Source organism: Chenopodium album, chromosome 3, assembly GCF_948465745.1.
Source record: "Chenopodium album chromosome 3, dcCheAlbu1.1, whole genome shotgun sequence".
NCBI lineage: Eukaryota > Viridiplantae > Streptophyta > Magnoliopsida > Caryophyllales > Amaranthaceae > Chenopodium > Chenopodium album.
Genome location: NC_137836.1, coordinates 6680797 through 6703347, shown reverse-complemented (window position 1 = coordinate 6703347; position 22551 = coordinate 6680797). Strand labels below are relative to the sequence as shown.

The following is a 22551-nucleotide window of genomic DNA, read 5'->3' as shown; positions in this document are numbered from 1 at the left end:
ACAACATTACTAATCAGAAGACAAAAGTGAAAACAGTTTATACAATTATTTGTTTTCACCTCATCTTTTCATTTTATTCCTTGTTAGAAGACAAAAGTGAAAACAGTTTATACAATTATTATTTTTAGTTGTTGCTCATATTTCTAATTTGTCTAATGTGTCCTCAAGGCATATATAAAGTTACAAATATAAATATAACCGGAGTGGTAAACCTAAAGAAAATCTTAAAATTCATCAATTTAGAAAAGATTCTCATCATACTTGATAGTTGATAGAATAATTATAAATCTTTTATGTCTATCTTGTCCCCATGAAGATCGATAAGTAAAGATAGGTGTGGGCAGTGTCAAGCCCACATGCTTTGAGGTAAGTAGTTTTAGACTATGATCTATGTGTCATGCCAAAATTTTCAAAAGGCTGGCCTATGTACGACCCGAGATCATGTGTCACTGTGTCGTGTTTGCGCGCCTAAGTCAAATTTTAGTAATTTTTGTGTGTTTTGTCGTATTGGGCCAAACCATATATGTCGAGCCTTAACTTGATGTATTTCTCATAAAAAAAAGGTGATCAAGATCTAACCAAATGACTTGACATGCGCAGTAATGTGTCATGCCATGCCTACACAATGCTTGTGACGTGTCATGCGTTTTCGTGCTATAGTCTTAACCGTGACATCTCATCCCAATACCATCTTTACAAATAAGCATATTAATTATGTAGGAAAAAAAAAAATTAAAAAAAATAAAAACTATCCTCTCCCTTTTCTAGAATAATTTTAGTTATGTAAAAATCAGTAACTTTAGTTCAGTAAAAATAATTTTAGTTCAGTTAAATTAATTTTGGTTCAGTAAAAATAATTTAAGTTCAACAAAAATAATTTCAGTTTAGTAAAAATAATTTCACTTTAGTTAAATTAGGGTGAAGTGAATTAAATAATTCATTAGTTAAAATAAAGTGAAGTGAACAGGGTCTAAGTTTGCTCCGATTACATATTTTGTTATTGTTTATGGTTTATTATTTTTTGTTTTTTGTTTTTTGTTTTTTTTTTTTACTATTTTATAAAAATCATACATTATTGTGCATAAGTTGTTTCTTGAATTATTGCACTTGATGTATATTATCATATTTTGTATATTATTTTTCTCGCTAAATAATTGCATGTATTTAAGGTCAAACTTGTGTGTTGACACATGGGGCACTTAAAGTGGGCGAATATATAGGAACACGGGGACATAGATTCTATATATGTTTGGGTGCAAGGTGCCTCTAATGGTAGTTTTTGGTATTTAATATTGTTTTGCTCGTTTTAAAACTTAGGGCCTGTTCACATTTACTTAATTTCAGTTCAGTTGAGTTCAGTTCAGTTCAGCTCCAATCAGTTCAGTTCAGCTCCAATCAGTTCAGCTCAGTTCAGTTCAGTTCAGCTCCTAATTTTCTTTTCTTATAAAATATTCATTTCAGCTCAGCTCAGTTCAGTTCAGTTCAGCTCCAATCAGTTCAGTTCAGTTCAGTAAATGTGAACCGGCCCTTAATGTAAACAAAAAAAAGGGTATCAAATGAGTAAAAAAACTACTTTTAAATGCACCTACCTTTATCCTATGTGTATATAAAAGGAGTCAGTATATATGACCATTTAATAAAGATATGTAAAAGTTTTTGCATGCATCAAGTGTACAATAAATTTAATGTACACTAGGTTAGGTCTCGTGCCATGCACGGTTAATTTCAGTATTATTGTAAAAAAAAAAAAAAGTATGAACTAAGGGTTCGTTTGGCATCGCTGTGGTTTTCTTTTTTTAGTTTTTTATTTTTTACAAGTATATGATATGTGTCATATAATGAATAAAAAATTATTAAAACTTAGTAAAATCATGATAATTTTGAAAACTGACAATAGAAAAGTGGAAACACCTTTTTCTTGTTTCCTGTTTTTGGTTTTTAGTTTTTTTTAAAAAAAGGAAACTGAAAACCAAAAATGATGCCAAACAAGCCCTAAATTATCAAAATATTTATTAAAATGAAACATAGCTAAATATGTACTTTAAAGTTAAACAATTGAGGATATGATTATTTTTTGTATTTCTATATATGTGGTACTATAATAGTGTTATTTTTCTTATTAACTACATGAAAATTTTTAAAGCTATGTACTAACCCTCACTACAAGAAAAAGCCAATTTAGCAACTGAAATTTACAACTACCATAATATTTAGTCGCAAAAAATTATTTTGCGACTAAAAAAAACAGGTAGTCGCAAATTTTGCAACTAATTTTTCAACAGTTGCTATGTCGTCTCTAATTTGTGACTGATAATTGTAACTAATCTAATATTCAGTTGCAAAAAATAATTTTGTGACTGAAAATACAGGTAGTTGCAAATTTTGCGACGAATTATTTAATAGTAGCTATTCTGTTGGTAATTTGCGACTGAGATTTGCTACTACCCTATATTCAGTCGCAAAAAATACCTTTTGCGATCGAAAGAGATTGGAATATTTAGTTGCAAATCTTTAGTACTCCTACTCCGTATCAGTTTGATGTTCATACTTTTCAAAGAATTAATTGTTTTTTTTTTTTTAATTTAGGAGGGATATTTAGGTTTACTCAAATTAATCAAAGGCATTGAAATGCGCGCTCATCTTCACTTCACTTTCACGGGAGTACCTTTGTTTATTATTCTTAAATAAAGGAAAAATATACAGAGTATTGTTTACTGCTTCAAGAAGTAAAACCTCCGTTTACAGGCTTAATCAATTTACCGCTTATTGCTTCGCCGAGCCACCGCACCAACGACCACCGCTCCACCGACCATCGCTCCACTGCTGCCCACAATGATGAACGTCTACAGCACCGCACCACTCTGCTGTGCCACCATTGGTAGGTTCGAATTTTTCTTGTCATGGAGTAATTGGATTCCGATAATTTGTAAATATAAGAGCATGGATCTTTTGAATGATAAAGTAAATTTGTAGTTTTCATCAATTAAAGAAAATTAAGATTCCAATTTTAGGTGATTGAATTTTTTTTTTCAAAGTTCTAGTTTTAGGGATATAATTCGATCGATTCGTTTAAACGCAAATAATTCAGTCGAAATGCAGGAAGTTCAATCAAATTAAACTTAATTTTGTCAACTTTACATTTATTTTAGTATTAATAAAAATGATTTTAGTCAAATTAATCTTACCTAAGTTCAATTTAGAACCCTAATCAGATGAAGAACGAGAAATACTTTGCAAAATATTTTAGAAATATTGTTTTGTTTTGCTTTTCTTTAATTAAAGGGTTCACATGAGATCTTGTGATTGAAATGATTTGATGATTAAATATTGATTATTGTGATCAAAAGACATGTATTAGTTGTTATTAAGCATGGGTTTTGTGTTTCGTCTTGCGAAAACCTGACTATGATTTTCATTGAGGAGCTTTGTTCTGATGGAAATCTTGTCCTATTGCATTTCCTTCGCCAAAGAAAGCTCGGCCGTTGTCAACTCCGCTAGGAGAGGAGGCGAGGGTGCTAGAGTTAGAGAAATATCGCCGGAGTCTGTACCTCTGTCCCTCTCTTTGAAATCTTATAATTTTCGTGCTTGTTTTAGGTAATTCGTAATTTTTGTCATTTTCACTTTGGTTTCTTGGTTATGATTGATTGGGAAAACTTCTTCTTTATCGGGTTATTAGAATACTATAAGCTAAATGAGATTAAACTCTCTGATAGTCTGATTTTGCTATTTAAATTTGTAGAACTAAAACAACTAAATCTAACTAAAACAACAATATTAAACTCTATGAAGTCCACTTATCACTTTGTTTTATCATATCACTCGCTGTAATTAATCTTGTGTTTCTTACAGCTACTAAGCAATGGAGCCAACTACTTGAGGTAAATTATCCTTTGAGATAACATTTCTAGCAAAGTAACTAATAAACCTCGATATTGTGAGAAACTAATTGACAGCGGACCATTCCCTAATCCGGGCATTGCATAGTTTTGCAACCTCCTCCCCCAATGTACATGTTGGTGGTGATGAACTAAGTTCTGTTCTCACTATTTGAGGTTCTGTTGCTGGCTTGCTGCTCCCATAATCATTGCTATTGTTGTTGCTACTTGCTGCTACTTGCTGTTGTTGCTGCTCTGTTATTGCTGCTGCTGCTGCCAAATTGTTGTTGTCCTACTGTCGCTACACTGCTGCTGCTAATGCACTAGCCATTGAAGCATATTGATGAAGATTATCTACTGCCTCGTTTTGCAGTACAGTATAAATTTGCAATGTGTCAATAACAAGGTTATTTATGAAAAATTAGATAGAGCGATATGTAGTAATGACTTCCTTCAAATTTTCCCGAAAAGTCAAATAAAATATGACGTCTTTACAATATCAGACCACGCTCCTCTAATTTACGATTCTCATTACAATGATCAAATTATGCCTCATCGACCTTTTCGATTCCAAAACCATTGGACACTCGAGGCCGATGCTCTTGCAATCGTGAAAAAAATGTGGCCATCACCAATTCGAGGTTCAAGATTTTACAGAATTCAGCAAAAATTGTCACGTACAAAAATCGAATTAAAACATTGGGCACAAAAAAGATATGGGAATAATAATAATAAGCTCATACTTAATGCTGAAAAAATAAAGGATCTCGAGGAAGCATTACGAATACAACCCTTTAACCCGATTTTGGTAAGTCATATGAATAGAATGCTACGCCAACGAGAAAAACTTCTACTCTTTGGCCAACGACATTGGGGTGCCCTTTCTAGGAAAAATTGGCTCACCCAAGGTAATAGAAATACAAGATTTTTTCACAATAAAATGCGTAAAAGGATAGCTCTTAACACAATTTACAGATTAAAAGATACTGATGATATTTGGGTAGAATCTAAAGAGGAAATTCACAAACTTCTCCTTGACTCCTTCAAATATAGATTCGGTTCTAATTCGCCTACTAGTCGACAAATTGACCTCTCGTTTATCAAACCGATTGTGTCACCAGATGATTGTAACACCCTCCTCAGTCCAATCTCTAAAGAAGAAATAAAAAGGGCCTTTTTTTATATGAATCCAAATAAATCCCCCGGCTCCGATGGCTTTGGGGCTAAATTTTTTCAAGCCTACTGGCCAATAGTTGAGAACGACATCAACATAGCAATTCAGAGTTTTTTTTCGCATGGGCATCTCCCCCCCTTTGTGAACCATACTATTATTACCTTAATACCGAAGACAGATATTCCAGAAACCCCAAATCATTTTCGACCAATTAGCCTGGTAAACACAATCTACAAAGCCATATCAAAAATCCTAGTTAATCGTCTATGTCCAATTCTAAAGAAATCGGTTAGCCCCTTACAAAATGCTTTTACCCCTGATCGCTCAATACATGATAACATTCTTGTAGTACAAGAAATACTTAACACCTTCCATAAATCAAAAAATAAAACGGGTTGGTGTGCACTAAAGTTGGATATGGAAAAAGCCTATGACATAATTGAATGGGATTTCTTGTGGGTAACCTTAAAAGGTTTTGGATTCCCCTCACGATGGATTCACTGGATTCAGGAATGTGTCACAAAAGTGTCATATTCTCTCAAAATCAACGGAGAGACTACAGAATGGTTCAAGCCTTCAAGGGGGTTAAGACAAGGGGATCCCCTCTCTCCGTATCTTTTCATCTTATGCATGGAAGTTCTAATTAGGAAATTGTCCCTAGAAAGCCAAAAACATAAATCAGGGATCGGGTTCAAAATTGCCCCTCGCTCATTTAATATTCCGTGTCTCCTTTTTGCAGATGACAGCTTAGTTTTATGTAAATCTACAACGTCGGCTTGTAATAAATTAAAGAGAATACTAGACGAGTTCTGCTCCTCCTCTGGTCAACTAATTAATTTCTACAAGTCATCAATCATTTTTTCACGCCAAATTACAAATAGTCGTCGCACTGCCCTTGCAACACATTTTAACATGACTCCCAAGTCATCTCTTGGAAGATATTTAGGGGTCTTTTTTAGCTCCTATTACCCTATGAAAAAAAATTTAAAAGAGTACTTGATAGCACCCAACAACGAATAAGCTTTTGGGAAGCAAATTACCTCTCTAAAGCGGGTCGTCATACGTTAATCCAAATTAATTTAGAAGCTCTTCCGTCCTACATTTGTTCTTCGTCTCTCCTTCCCAATGATATTGCGAAAAATCTAGACTCCCTCCATAGGAGCTTCTTTTGGAGGCAACAAAAAGATAAAAACGGTACCCCTCTAATAGCATGGAATAAAGTCTGTAGACCTAAGAACTACGGCGGCCTAGGTTTAAGGCAAACCCTTCCCTTAAATAAAGCATTCCTAGCCAAGCTAGGATGGAAGATCCTATCAGACCCTACTAATCTTTGGGTTAAACTCATAAAAGAGAAATATCTCCATAACTCCTCTTTTTTTGAATATCAACTTCAACCTAAAGACTCACATATATGGAAACACATTCTTGCGCAAAGGGAGATTCTGCGCAAAGGCATTCGCTGGAAAATCGGTAATGGCAATGACATTTACTTTTGGCTAGACAACTGGGTCACAAATAAAAGTCTCCTAGAAACCTTGGGATTACAAGGCCACCAAGTCAACATTAACTTAAGGGTTGCAGACTTTATTCTCCCAGATCGACATTGGAATAAACATAAGCTTTGTTCTTTATTACCACACTATATTGTACAACTAATCTTAGGCATACCTTTACCTAGCACTCAAATGACTGACACACTAGTATGGGGCCCTACACCTTCGGGGAATTTTTCGGTAAAGTCAGCTACATGGATAGCACATGATTTAGAGCCAAATGCTGTAAAATGGCCACATCGTTGGATTTGGAAACTAGATATCCCGCCTAAACTCCAAATCTTCTTATGGCAAATAATGCATAATAGTCTTGGAGTTAGAGACACCCTTTATAAAAGAAAGATTATTCCCTTTAATCTTTGCACCTTTTGTTCTGCTTATCCGGAATCTCACAATCACTTATTTCTTACTTGTGATAGGGCCAAAGAAATTTGGAACCACACTTTAACCCAAAGTTGGTTGCCTGGTGAACTTCCACCTACCGACTTAATAACGACACTATCTACGCTTCGAAAAAACAACTCCTCCCTCCGAAAGGTTATCTTCCTTTTATGGAGTATTTGGAAAGAACGGAACTCTATTATTTTTAAGAATGAGACTCTTGACATCCCTAGAACCTTCCACCGAGCGCAATTTGCGTTCAAAGAGTGGAATTATCGCATGCTCATAGATACCTCTTTAAGTTCGGGGTCTCTTATGCAGAGATCCCTAACCCATCATCTTCCTCACCCAAACCACCCTAACCCACAATTAGTTGCATGGGAAGCTCCTCCTTTCAACTCCTTCAAACTCAACTTCGACGGTTCGGTGAAAAACAATTCAGCAGCAGCAGGAGTTACCATCAGAGACGGTGACGGTAAACCCATTGCAGCACAAGCTTTCAACCTTGGAACCACCAACGTCTTTGTAGCTGAAGCTTTTGGTCTTCACAAGGGTATTATCCTCGCCCTCCAACAAGGAATACAAGATCTTCAAATTGAAGGGGACAATCTCCTCGTTGTCAACGCAGTGAATGAAATTTGGTCAACCCCGTGGCAGATTGATCACATTATAGCAGATATCAAGATCCTACTTCGTAGAGTCCCCCATTGGAAAATTCGACATGTCTACAGAGAAGCAAACAGAGCAGCAGATTGGATTGCAAATGTTGGCCATCTTGTCACTGACAAATTAGATATTTCTTTTTGTACCTCTTCAGCTTTGTACCCCATTCTCACCTCAGATGCTTTAGGATCACCCCTCGTGAGGAGGGGGTCCTAATTCTTTCCTTTTTTTTCTTACCTTCCAAAAAAAAAAAAAAAAAAATTGTAATTTTTATACTTGTAAATTATAATATAGAGTATATTGTATTATAAACAACATATATACTTTCCAATATTGTAACATTTATGTATATATAGAATATCTATCATTAACTTTTAGTGATGTTATATTGATATCAATGATATGTGTGGGTACCTAATGTTTTTTACCCTGCTATTGTTCATCCCTAAATTAGTCACAAAATATTAATAGTTAGTTGCAAAATCTAGCAACTGAAAGTATGTTTTAGCGACTGATTGGTTAGATGTAATAAATTGGACTTAGTAGTCGCTAATCTATCGTGAAAAAATTGGTCTTCATAGTCGCAAAAATTTGGTCTTTGTAGTTGCTAATCAGTCGTAAAATATTGGTCTCTATAAACTTAAATATTTAGTCAAAGTAGTAGCTAATCCGTTGCTAATATTTTGCGACAGACAAAATTTTGTTGCAAATATCATCAAGTTAGTTACTAAATAGAAGTCGCAAAGGCGTCGCTAAAATTGCGACTTACTCAAAATTAGTTGCAAAAATGGATTTGCGACGAGGTGTTTAACGACTGACCAAAGTAGTCGCAAATCCGTCGCAGATCCATTTTAGCAACTAATTAGCAACTACTTTTGCCGTCGCTAAATTGGCTTTTTCTTGTAGTGCCTATGAATAAATTTTTCTTTTTGCACACGAGTAAGATCACCCTATTATTTAGTTCAAAACCATCTAACCTTATAACATTATTCTAATCATTATTCCAATAACATCTTATTTCTTATTCAACTTTCTCCTACTATCAACTCTAGTTCAAATATGAATGTATTTTAAATTATATTTTGGTACTTTATACATTATATAATAATTAATAGTTTTCAATCAATAAATTATACAATTATTGATTGATATTTTTACATAGATATTGATTATCAAGATAAGTTGCTTGACAAAAATAAGTAATACAAATCTTATGTTGATAATCTATATGATATTTTTTTTTCCTAAAGAAATTATTGTTTATTTATTCTTTCTATAATTAAAAATCTAGATTATAATTAATTTTTTTACAATTAAAGTTACTTACATTTTAGATAACTTTTTTTTAACCTTATTTAAACTTTATTTAAAAGAAGATCCAAAGAAATTATTATCAAAGAAATTTTAAAAATCTTATGTTGATGATTGATTATTGATTATTAGGTTATTGTATATCAAAAGTTACCCATATTATTACAAAAGTTACCCTTATTACCATGTTAATTTTATCTTCACAAAATCACCCTTAAACTATTAAAAGTTACCTATATTGCCCATTTACTTTTAAACTATCAAAAGTTACTCATTATTTTTTTCCTTTTCCTTTCCGCCATACTGTAAATTAGTGTACACCCTTTTTTTTTTTATAAACATTTGTCCAATACAATTTAGAAAATATATCCCTACCTTATAAAAAGTAGAAAGTTGTTCTTATGAATAGTGCACGGACTTTTATACCCTTCAAAATGTTACTTTACCTTTGTACCCCTATTTACTCTTTAAAATGTGTTTTACCTTTGTATCCCTATTTGTAATTTTGTACTCCAACAGTCCAACTTCAAATTGTTCTTACTCGTCTACATTTCCTTACACATTTGAACTTTCTCTCCTCCTCTCCGTGACTCCATCTCTTGAAAGTTTTTAACTTTCTCTCTCCACACTATCATTGTCAATCCAAGTACTAAATTCCACATCTTTGTTCACCACCTTCCCAAAATTTCCAAATCAAATTGTGGCCAAAGAAAAGTTGACAATACCAATATATAGCGGCTGTTTAATATTGTTAGCCTCTGTGGTGGATTAGGAATTGGTCGTTTCGGTTTCATCATTGATGATTCTTTCTCTATTTCGTATTGTACCACCACAATTAAGTAATGCTAACATCAACACAACGAAAATAAACAAACAACAATTCTAACATTTGTTCCTTTTCTACATTATCATTGAAAAACCTAAGAATTATATTCTACTGTGACTCTACATAGTATTCCAATTAAAAGAATCACCATATACAAATAATAAAAAAAAAGATTTTTTTTCAATATACGAGATATTTCACACGTAACATTCAACTTAGCACGACTACAAACAAACAATGCCTAAGCAATAAAAATACTACGTATATTCCTTTGTGGATCTTTTATTCCTCCATGTGAAGTGCAAACACAAGACAAGTAAAATTAAGTTGCAAAGGCTAGCCATTTCACGCGCAACGCGCGCGTTGGCTGCCCTAGTTTATATAAAATTAGATAAGTGCCTTAACGATTTAATAATAATAATAATAATAATAATAATAATAATAATAATAATAATAAAGAAGATAAGTGCCTTAACGAAAAGAATGAGTGTTCATGGGTGAACCAACAAGATAAACAAGCAAAAAAAAAAAAAAAAAGAAAAAAAAAATCCACGTAAAACCAAAAATGAAAATCATTATCCCCAGCAAAAAATAAAATTAAAAATAAGAGTGATAAGTTTATGGTATGGGCAATGTAATACTCCTACGTAATACTTGTTCCACTTTTTTTTTTTCGACCGTTCTTAAATACTTGCTCTATTTTCTTGTTTGAATACCTTTTACAGTATTTAATTTATTTCTCTTACCTTGTAGACTCAAGATAAATCATATTTTATTACTTTTTTCAATTTCTTTTAAAACTTCTCGCGTAGAGAAATGTACTATAGCAATTATTTAAAAGTAAAGGAAATACTTATTAAGTTATCATGATGAAGAAATCATGCATTTAAATTGTGGTTGTGCATTTGAGTTGACCAGCCAAATCATATTATATATGGATCTATCTAGATTCCAAAAGTGGAAATGTTAGATTTGTTGTAGTTGTATACTCTTTGTGTATGAAAATGAGATATTTAAAAAGAGAAAGCAAAAAGTAGTCTAAAGAGAGTGAATGAAGTGAAATGAAAAAAGAGTGGAAAATGATGAGTGGCCATAAAATGAAATTACAAGGAAGTGACCCCAATTGAGTTAAAGACTAAACAGTGCTTCAGCTACGTTTTTGGACGATAAACATGCCACAGAAAACGAGTACTCGTACAACACATTATACATGTTTAACAACTGATTTTTCAAGAACAACTAGTAGTGTCTTTGAATTTGGGTTCAATACTTGTGCAGTGTTCCCGTGTTCAGTTTCTTTTTACTTCAATCGAATTATTTAATTGCATTATTTAAGCTGTGGGCATGCATGGAGCATGCACTTATACTTACGGCTCGTTTGATAAGTGGCTATAAATAATGATGAATTGATGATTGATAATGAGAATGAGTTTGTATCGGTATATATATAAAGAAAATAATCAAGGTTTTATTATCATGATAATACTAGCTCACCTTTAACTCTTTAAGTGTCCATTTTTCCTTATAAATTTTCATTCTCACCTGCCAAGTGGTAATGGATGGTAATGAAAAATATATACAAAACACGTGCTTGAAAAAATGAGGATGAAATATTGAAATTGCATTATCATCAGGATTACAATGTTAATATCTTTTCCAATTTACACTTAAAATTAATTTTCATTACCACTATTTATAACCAATTATCAAACGGACCGTTTATATTTTTGGAAGTAGGTACAGATGATATCTCACATTCTCACCAATCAATTTTCGATTCACTTCAGGGGAGATTCCCCCCCCCCCCCCCCCGCCCTCACCCCCACCCCCACCCCCACTCTTAAAAGACATTATTAAGCTAACTCAAAATGTATAGATTTGTGAGGGATTCACGTTCGATATGACGCATTGTCTTTGCCTTAAAAAAGTATTATTGAAGAGAATAACACCACTTTCTTACTTAATGTTGTTCTTGCTCTAGCCTTTATAAGAGCAAGTTTAGCCCCAAGTCTTAAGACTTGGATGTGACATCATTTTTGGTGGTCCCCATTGAAAATGATGTCATCAAATTCTTGTTAAGACTCACTAAGATTTACACAAATTTATCACTTTAGCCCTAAGACTTAAATATTTGACATATTATATGTAGAAAAGTGTAAAAAAAAAAGGAATAATAAAATAAAAATGAAGTGGGTCCCAATCTCAAGTCTTAAGTTGAGTCTTGAAATTTCAAGACTCAACTTGATACTTGCTTGAGATTTTTGAAGAAAAATGGGAAAAGTCTTAAGTACAAATCTTAAGACTCAAAATGATGATGTCACCCCAAGTCTTAAGACTTGGGGCTAAACTTGTTCTAAACTTTAACGCAAATAACTCGCAACACTTATACAAAGTGAAACATGAAGAAAAAGTAGGCATATTGAAAATTACGAGTGTGTTAAATACTTGTAAGTTGTATAGTAACCAATGGTTAACAACCAACCACGACGTATGTAAGAAAAGGTGAACTTAAAATCCTTATGTCTTGCTTGAGAGGTCAAAGTTCCACCATTTACTCATCTAATACTACTCCCTACATTCTTAGTTATGCTTTACCCATTTTTCTCTCACGAAAAAATTCCAAACTCAACCAACAAATAGGAACGAATGAAGTTTGATTTTTTTTTTTCTTCTTATAAATCCAATGACACTAATATTCGTACTTATCATCTTAAATCCTCTAATCTCAAATTTTAATAATAAACTCCAATAATTTAATTAATTATAGCATATGGTTAAAATACAGAAACCAATTCAAAATGTTATCCAAAGGTATAATTCCATTACTTTACAATGGTATTAGGTTGATGACATCTTTTAACTTACAATTAAATTCATAATATTCCCTAATTCCTACTCTTTTCCTTCCAACTTTTCCAAGTCACGCAAATCTCACCCACCCATCCATTCCAAGTCATCCAAGTCAATAAATTAAGACAAAATTACAAAAAATTTAACAAATTATATTCATACTTTTTTATAACATAATCCAAAAGAAAAAAAAAAACAAGAAGAAGCCAAGTCAAATCTAAAAATCTTTGCTGGACCATATCACAGACGAGTCAACCAATCCAAATTTAATTTAATTTAATTTAATTTATTAAACTAGATATTCTATTCATAATATTAATTATTTAATTATTATTTCTATTCATAAAATAAACACGCGCGACTAACAAGTCTACAACTAACCACTACGAAAATGCCAACCTGTTTATAATAACTGCTATTAATTCAATTTTAATTTTTATAAAATTACGAAATTTCCACGTCACAATTTCCGGCAAACCAACCCACCCTTATTTAATATTTTTATATTCTCTCTCCTCCTTCTTCCTCCATATATTCCGATCATCTCCTTTCTCTCTCTTCCACTCACAAAAAAAATAAAAATTAGATAAAAAAAAGGGCGAAAATGGAGGTTGACACTCTGAGTACAAGAAATGCGACGCAATTTACCTTCACAAACCGTCGTAAATGCAACCTAGAGACCGAGTTACCACCGAGTCAAAGCTGGGTTGACTCGTTGGATGAACCATCTCCGGTGAGTTCTAGCGTTGGTGCTGCGTTGAAGGTTCAGAAGGTTTACCGGAGTTATCGTACTCGTCGTAGATTAGCTGATACCGCCGTTGTCGCCGAAGAACTCTGGTATAATTATTACTACCTCCGTTACATATTATTTGCAACGATTAGACATTTATTTTTCTAGACAATATTGCATTTTGTTATTGTTAGTTATTTTTGTTGCGAGTGTGATATTAATGGCGGTTTTTTTTTTGGTAGGTGGCAAGCGATTGACTACGCTAGGTTAAACCATAGTACAATCTCCTTCTTTAACTTTCCTGAATCGGCGGCGTCTCGTTGGAATAGAGTTAGTTTGATTGCTTCCAAGGTTTTCATCCACTCTTTTTTGTTGTTTCTCTCGCATTCGTAATTTTGTTTAATTTACGACAAGTGTCGGTCAGTGAGTAAATTACTTTTTCGCGGTTGTCAAGGGCTGTGTATATCATTTTCCTTTTTTCAGTCGAAGAAAGACGACTGTAATTGAGATGAAATTTTGGAGTGGTGTTTGAATTTGGGTGTTTATGTAAACAGGTGGGTAAAGGTTTGTCTCAGGACTCTAAAGCGCAGAAGTTGGCTTTTCAGCATTGGATTGAAGCTGTAATTTTCAACACTTTTTTTTTGCTCTTGTTTTTTATTTATTTATTTTTTTTGGAATTTTTTTGACCAAATTATTGATTTTGTACTGTATTATAGATTGATCCAAGGCATCGTTATGGACATAATTTGCATCTTTATTATAATGAATGGTGTAAAGCAAATTCTGGTCAACCATTTTTCTATTGGTAAGCATCTGAGTCTGGAATTATTCTGTTATATAGCGCCTTTTCCGGGAATTAGATTTGGGATTGTGTTCTTTTGGGATATCTTTGTAGATGAAAATGTATATTAATAATGATTATTGGATGTACATTGTTTTTCTATGCCATTTTGTGATACAATTGGAATATGGTGTTTATGGACATTGCATCTTATATGGTCTGGTGAGGGGCTGATACGCGAGTGTAAGGGTTAGGTTCACTGTGCTCTGAATGGCTTACTCAATTATCGGAATCGGGAAACCATCTATTTGTGCATGCTTAGAAATTGGTTGAGTTGGAACACTTTTTTCTGCTGAATAAGGGGAAAACTATTGATCCCTTAGGAACTACATTTGATGTTGTTGACATCCCATGAACTGTCTTTTGCTTGTCTTGCTTTTAGTGTGATCTTATGTTGGTTATTCTGTTTGGCAATGAGGAAACATCCCATGAATATGACATAGCTTAATCATAGATTTCGTATGATTTCAAAATTAGTTGATCATGAGTATCATGTGCTCTTACAGGAGGCTAGGATTGCTCAAACAGTATTGTTAAGTTTTATGCCTTTTATACATGATAGAATGGGTTAGGATTTAGGAATCATGTTTGTTATTGTGTTTTTGTAGGCTGGATGTCGGAGATGGAAAGGATTTAGATCTCAAGGCATGTCCCAGATCAGATTTACGTGAGCAATGCATCCAGTATCTTGGACCTGTATGCACTTCTGTTAATAAAGTTGACTAGTGGAAGCACTTTTATCTTTTATAGTGTTAATCCTTTTACGTCTGTTATTGATTTATTTGGTATTTTCAGCAAGAGAGAGAACATTACGAGTACATTTTTTCTGAGGGGAAGATCATCCACAAAGTTACTAGGGAGTTGCTCGAAACAAGGAAGAAAACATCAGAGATTACTAAATGGATATTTGTTATGAGCACCTGCAAGAAATTGTATGCTGGTGAGGTAAGATCTCCTAGAGGCTAGAGAACTCAATAGCAAAGGATTGTCTTTAATTGATTTTATTCTTGTTTTTGTTTTGGGTAGTGACGACCACTGACACCTTCCAAGCTTATTGCAGAAAAAGAAAGGAAAATTTCATCATTCTAGCTTCTTAGCTGGAGGTGCTACTGTAGCTGCTGGACGATTTGTTGTGGAACATGGTACTCTCAAGGTACAGTTTACTTTCGTGATGGATTTCCATCACTTTATTATTCCAGTCTGTAGTTCATGTTAGAACAGTTTTCTGAGGTAATTATTCCAGTCTGTAGTTCATGTTAGAACAGTTTTCTGAGGTAATCCAGTCTTTTGTCCTGTTTTTTTTAGATATTGTTAATCTTCAAATAATAAATTGTGTGTTAATGTTGACTCACTTTATTTCCATCATGGGTAGAATTATAGGCTTGTAGTTTGTTTGCAACTTTGCATGGGTGTGTAGGATAGTTTGAAGCTTGGTTCTCTGCAATGTGAGGCACATGTGACTGCCACTGCAACGCAAATATGTGTTGGGTGCCAGAAGCAAAGCTGCATGAGTGTCCAACCCTGTGGCATGTTTGTTCTTCTCTTGGCTTTTGGGTTTTTAACTCCTCTTCTTGAGGGAGATTTTCAGATTAATTACTTTTGTCTTTCAAGCTTTGTTTGATCTTCCAAAAACACTATTTAGATAGCTTGCTGAGTTATCAATTTATTTGTTATGTATGCCCAAACTATACGCTACATTCTCCACCAAACTTTAGAATGTGAATTAGAATAGAAGAAAGACAATCATTTATCCAATGTAATCTGAATCATTACATAAGTGTTTGAGTAATATAGAGAACATTTGTGCAACTTGGGCACAATTTTTGCAAAACTATTGAGGTAACCCTGATGCTTATCCTGTTGGATCTGCTTTGTAACTTGGTTCTGGCAGGTGAAAAAGAGAGGGAGGGAGGGGGGGTTCTCACAATTTTTATAAAGCCAAACGTCATAATTTTTTTTTGTGGTTTGTATCTTATTAAGTTTAAAGCACAAGCTACACTGAACAAAGGTTTGCATATAAAAATAAAGACATAGCTGAAATTCTCCACTCATACCCAAACATCTTCTCACTCTTTGAGCTTCCTCACAATGAAAAAACAAATCAAAGCATGTGCTGTTTCACCTCTGTCAAAGTAGATATGTTTTGAGAGGGAACCTTGTGTCCTTGTCGGATGTTTTGTGTATAATATTATTTACTTTTTAAAGCTAATCCACACTTTATGTCAGTAGGCACTTTGGACCTCCATGCGAAGGCCAAATAAGCACAAACGGGAATTTAATGAGATAGATTACATGCTCATGAATAATTATGTGAATGAATTCTCTATAAGAATAAAGATCCAAATTTTTGTTTTCACATCAAAAGGTATTTTACAAAGTTTAAAACACCTGGCATAGCAGAACACCTTAAATTCTGCAATTGTTTATCTTGTGGGATTGAAGATTTTGGGAAGGGTACACCCTCAGTCACACAAGAAGCATCATCAAGGAGAACATGGAACAAATGGGAAAATCTTGTAGGAAAATGGCCCCCTCTTTTCCATGTATCATCCTCATTGAAGAACCTATCTATCTGTAGGAAAAGAGAGACACATCACACAAGTTGAATTAGCTACAAGTGAAATCACGAGTATAGTAATGGAGCCAACATAGGAATTTTGATGGTTTTGCAGAAGTTTATTCAATGTTTCGGGGCCTTATACTGCCGGATATCGGTTTCTAAAGGGAAAGCACTACCATCATTACCTCATTATGATATTAGTGGACTTCATGTTTTACCAAAGCCACTCTACCCCTTATACTTATATACTTGCTTACTCTGAATCTAACACCTGACAAAAGACATAATTAGTCCAGTACAGACATACAGTGTTATTATCTGAATATTGAAGATAAAGCACTAGAACACTTCCCCTGCCCTGCACCCTATTCTTTGTATTATTGATTATAGGTCTTTGCTCCCCTCCAATTACTGTTACTGGTATGGTCTTTGTTTGCTTCTTTGCTGGTTTCAAAGTCTTATGTGACTCTCGATAAGTGTTGCAATGCAATTTTTATATCATGGATATGGGACTGTCGTGCACATCCTGATCCTGAATGCACATATTGTTAAAAATTAATGAACGTATAGTTCAAAGATTGTAGGCATATTTTCCATGTTTGTAATTTTTGAACTCTATTTATTTGCTGCTGAAGTAAATGAGAATTACTTGTATATCTTTGAAACCTATAAACCATGTGTTCCTGTTGGATTTGAATGAATGACTACTGACCAATGACCTCCCTAGGATTCAAGGTGTGCTCATTTCTGTGTTTGTGCCCAGGAAATTTCCTGTGCTATCATCAGGCTTGAAGCAAACATTTAGTATGGTTCCTGCCTTAGCGAAGCAGAGAAGCATATTACCGTTGATGATTTGACTTCCTTAGTTAAAATATGTTTGTTATTGAGGATCAAAATTCATTCAAGTCATTCTTTAACACTACATTCACTTTGTAATAGTTTGTTCTAATCCTTTTCTGAAATCTAATTTTTATTCAACCTTATTTTGCAGTCCATCTCAGCATACAGTGGACATTACCGTCCATCTGATGACCGCCTTGACGCCTTTCTTTCAGTTTTAAAGGATAATGGTGTAGACCTCAGTGAAGTTGAGGTAAGTTGGTGGTTCTTTTCCTCCCACTTTTCTTGGATGTGTAGAGAACTAGTTAACATCTTACATCCTGGCTTAAACAAAGCGATGTGTGATTAATGATATTGGCCAAACTTGGAAATAACCTCTGGCTCTGATGAAAAAATGGATGGAATGGAAAGGTTACTCTTTGAAATGTTGACATTAGCAATTCCTAAATTTTGCATATTCTACTTTCAGATTGAGCGACCAGATGAGGACTACTCTAGTTATGGTAACAATCAATCCAGTAGTGTGACCAAAATTGAAACTTCAGCTTTTGAAGTACCTGACAGTGATATTTCTTCTATAATCAATGAAGAAAGTGTGAAACAAGAACCTTCTATGCCGGAGCAGGCTGAATCCCGAAATGAATACAGGAGAACTTTGTCTGGCGGTCTTCAAAGTCCAAGAACAGAGGTTCCCAAAGAAGCAATACTCGAAAGGATCAATTCCAAAAAGATGAATACATATGAACTGGGACATCAACTATCGAGGACCTGGTCAACTGGGGCTGGCCCTAGAATTGGATGTATTGCTGATTATCCCTTAGAACTCAGATTCCAAGCACTGGAATTTACTGAACTTTCTCCCAGAGGGCTGCCTCCTTCTTCACCACACAGGCGTGGAGCTGGCTTTGCTCCTTCTATGCCGTGATCATCATTCTAGAAATACTTCTCTGATCGTTGGAATCGTGAGAAGTTTTGTACTTAATCCATGCACAACCACCCAAAACAACAGGAACAAGAAAAAAGTCTTCCTGAAGGAAAACTTATTTTCACTGAGAAAGATAAAAGCTTGGAAATTTCGTCCTGCTTAGCAGTCCAGGGGGTTCTGAACATCATGTTCATGTTGTGGATTTATTTTATCTAACAATTGCTTTACATGTTTTCGGCAAGATAAATGATCTTGTTAATCCCTTTAAGTTGTACTTCCGCTTGCTCTCATGAAATTAGAGTTTGTATGGGATTGTTAAATTTTGGAACACTAATATCATTTCCCCTTAAGCCTTATTGTGCTTTCTGGTGTATATGTGTTTTAGTGTTATGTAATTCATCTATCATATAGTTGGATTTTGTTACTGATTTCTGTAGTACTCTGTGATCTATTTTGTACCGCGAGATATGAGCATGTAAACTGTGTTGCTGCTTTGGTTTCTTGTCTTTGGTGTCTTGGCGATCAAGCGTACACTGTGGTATTCTTGATCACCAATGACTTAAATGAGGGTTGTTGGATGTTGATCAATGGCTGATTTTTCTTAGTTGCAGTACAATCACACAATCTTTGAACTTTTTTTTTGAGGGATCTATATTTGATATCTGTAACTTGCCAATCAACAACAAAAAAAAGCAGCTTCACCCCGCATAAAAAAACTCATATACGGAGTAGGATTCACTGCAATTGTTTATAGTCCTTTGGTTTAGGTTGTGTATGTTCTTGTTTTTCCTTCTCTGTCCTTGTTTTTTTTTTTCCTCTTTGTTCTTCTAATTCCTTTCTAGGTTGTATCCCTTGCTTCATATCTTATCTTGGGTATTTGGTTTTGGGGATTGTTTTAGAGTGTTGTCCGAGTTTCATGTTTTAGTAGTTCTGTGAGCTTTTGATTTGTAGTAGTTGTTGAGCGGCTGTGCTTGGGGGGAAGTTTTCTCATGTTTGTTGTTACAGTGCTTTGTGGAGTTTCTTAGTGTAGAAGTTTGAGTCTCAATATGGAGTTATTTCCGGCCTTTATTTCTTTTCATCTTTCCGATGATTTCAATGATGAGAGTATTTTCCACCTTCTATATATCATCTATGGATAATCCAGGTGATGTAGTTGTTTGTTCCTCGGAGAAGGAGCAAGGAAACTCCTTATTTGAAGCTGGCAACTTTAAACTCTAATTTTTAATTATTTTTTTTTTATGTATGAGATGGCTAGTAAATTGTTGTGTCTTACTATGTCGTATTCTATTGAAGCTTTTTCTTCGTTTCGATCTTTGACATCTGCTTTGCATCTTAATCTTGCGGCTTGTGCTTTGAAGCTTTTGGATTATTCAGTTGTTGTTGAGCTTTAGTTCCTTCGTGTTAGAGTTTGAAACTTGTCATATTAAGGCTCTTTATAGGAGGGTCTCTGCTTATTAAGAATTCGGCAAGCTTCGTTCCGCTAGAAAGGGTCTGGTTAAGGCTACTAAAGGTGATCCTAATAATACAAAGGTGGTAACAAAATTACATTGTGTTAAGGGTTTGCTACATGATGTGTCTTTGGTCGATCAGAAACAAAAGGATAAGATGGTCCAGTATGTTATCCAAGTTGAGTCGACTTTCCAAGTTCCCAATGACTGTGTAACTAGTTGTCAAGTTAAAAAGGATTGTTGTGTAGCGGATGTGGCTATCCGATTGTTGAGCTTCAGTGTAGTGTGTTAAGTTCAATTGTGGTTTCAGAACCAGTATTATCGCCTAGTTCATATGGTGGTAATAAGGATTGTAATCTTCCACAACGTACTGATGAATGATAGGAATTCAAAGAGTGCTGATATGGAATGTTTTTTTTCAATTAGATTCAATTGGTAATGATAGGAATTTAGAGAGTGCTGATATGAAATGTGTTTTTTTAATCAGATTTAGTTGGTGATGACATCATTTCAGAAACTGCTGATATGGAATGTGATTACCATTCAAATTCAGTTGGTAATGACAAGAGTTGTAAGTCTTTACCACCTTTTTGTCAGGAAGCTGAAGTCCCTCGTATGCATGAATTTGTTTCTCGAAATGGTTCGGTTTCATCCATTCGGCTTTCTTCCTCAAATTTGGAGCAGGTTAAGCAAGGCAAAGTCATTTATTTCTACTATTCTAAGTCCATGTCGTTAATGTCTATTCGGGTTCGTTCGAGTAAAACTTTTATCCGAACAGAGGTCCCCCAATATGTAGCTTCTAGGGTAGCAGAGGCCTCTATTTCTACTTCAGTTAAGTTTTCAAGTGGATTGGAGCAACAGACGGTGTCCATTTTAGAGTTCCTGTCAGCTTCCATTTTGTAGTCCACGTATCATCCGGTTTTGCAATTGTTACCGGAGAAGGTTATCCCCACTGTTACGACAGAGGTCTCCCATAATGTGAAGTCCAGTGTAGCAATGTCCTCTACCTTTACTTCACTACAGGTATCTTGTGATGAGGATCGACAAACGCTGCCCATAAAAGAGTCTCACCCGCTTCCTATTTTGCAACAGCCCTTATGTGCTTTAGTGGCGCAAAACAATAATTCAGAGTGCATTATTTCCCTTTTTGATGTTGATAGTCATATGGGAGGGTTAAATTCCAGGAATTTGAGGGAAAAGTTTGTGTTTTCAGTTTTGAGCTCGACACTTCGCATTCCAATACCAAGCCTTCAGGTCAACCGTTTCGCCATCACAGGTCTATTTTTCATCCTCGGTTTAGGAAAATGAGTTGTGTGGTGGACCGACCCATATCAACTGCAGATTGCAAGGTGGTTCGTGTGGGTATAAAGCGTGTTCGTGGGCCTAGTGTGGACTTCAAGTGCTCCAACTTAGCTCAAATAAAGTTTGCTCATAAGTGTCTCTTTAGTGTTTTTAAATAGTGTTATTTGTTGGTTGTCTTTGTTTTTTGTATTTCTCTATTAGTACTCTTTGTCAAAACAAAAATGGTTGAATGTTTGCATTTTAATGAACATGGCTTGGTACGTATTACGTGCTTCCCATTGATGATAATGTTTGTTGATGAGCCTCCTCTCCTTCCCCAAAAAAATCCAAAACCCAAAAATCCAAAGCCCTTAATCCAAAATTTTTAGTTAGTTACTCATATCCTTTTCTCCTCTCCTAATCTTCTTTAGCTAGTTCCACCTCCCTTAGTCCAATTCTTTAGCTAGTTCCTCTTCTTCCCACCTAATAGGGAAAAAAAGTGTTTTATTTTTATATTAGGCTTTGTATATATTGTTTTTTCCTGTAGTCATTTGGCTTGATGATTTGATTAGTGTCTTTGATGGTTAAACGAATTCAAGTAAGCATATGATATAATCACCATAGTTTTGCAAGCAATAGCTTATCAATGAATTGTGGAATGATTGTTCGACTCTAATCTATATGATCCACTCATGCTATTCTTTATTGCTTTACTACTAATCACTATTCTTTTATCATCTTGTTTATATACGGAAGACACTACTACACCAAGGAAGACACTACTATTCTCACACCACCCATATCAAAGGAATACGAACCTCGAAAGGTAGTATTTGATCTCACATTGTTCCCAAAAGTGGGGTTTTAATATTTTTCAAGCCTACTACATTTTGAATGAGTGGCAAGGATCCTCTTTTACTTAGTACCTATATCGAGAACTTGAGTCCCAACTCCTAAGATCGCAGCTTAAACTATTCTTAGTGTTGATGAAGGTTGTTACATATTGCTTATTTGCTAAAATAGGTTTCTTTAGTTCTTTCTTTTGTTTATTACAATTAGTAGTTTGTGATTTAAATGTTCAAGTTTGAAAAAAAAATTGTATGTATAAGAAAAAAAAAAAAAGAACTGATGAATAGCCACCACCCTAGCAATTAAACAAGGTTGGGGGTACGTTTCTATTTTGAATTTATTCATGGTTTGTAATTTGTGTCAAAGTTAGAAACCTCCTTAGGTTTGCTCTTAAAGTGATACATCTTAGATTGACTTTAAATGCAAATACTTCTAGTTTACTAT

The 22551-nt window shown here is 34.4% G+C and overlaps 1 protein-coding gene across 1 annotated transcript; it reads left to right on the top strand.

Moving 5' to 3' along the window:
- Positions 1-13158: 13158 nt before the first annotated feature.
- On the top strand, positions 13159-18961 carry LOC145623788 (IQ domain-containing protein IQM3-like). The gene is made up of 9 exons (XM_081676657.1): positions 13159-13470; positions 13606-13714; positions 13918-13983; positions 14080-14168; positions 14813-14900; positions 15000-15149; positions 15265-15357; positions 17756-17857; positions 18074-18961. The coding sequence occupies exons 1-9, from the start codon at positions 13238-13240 to the stop codon at positions 18527-18529; spliced, it is 1386 nt and encodes a 461-aa protein (XP_081532783.1). The 5' UTR covers positions 13159-13237; the 3' UTR covers positions 18530-18961.
- The last annotated feature ends 3590 nt before the right edge of the window (positions 18962-22551 follow it).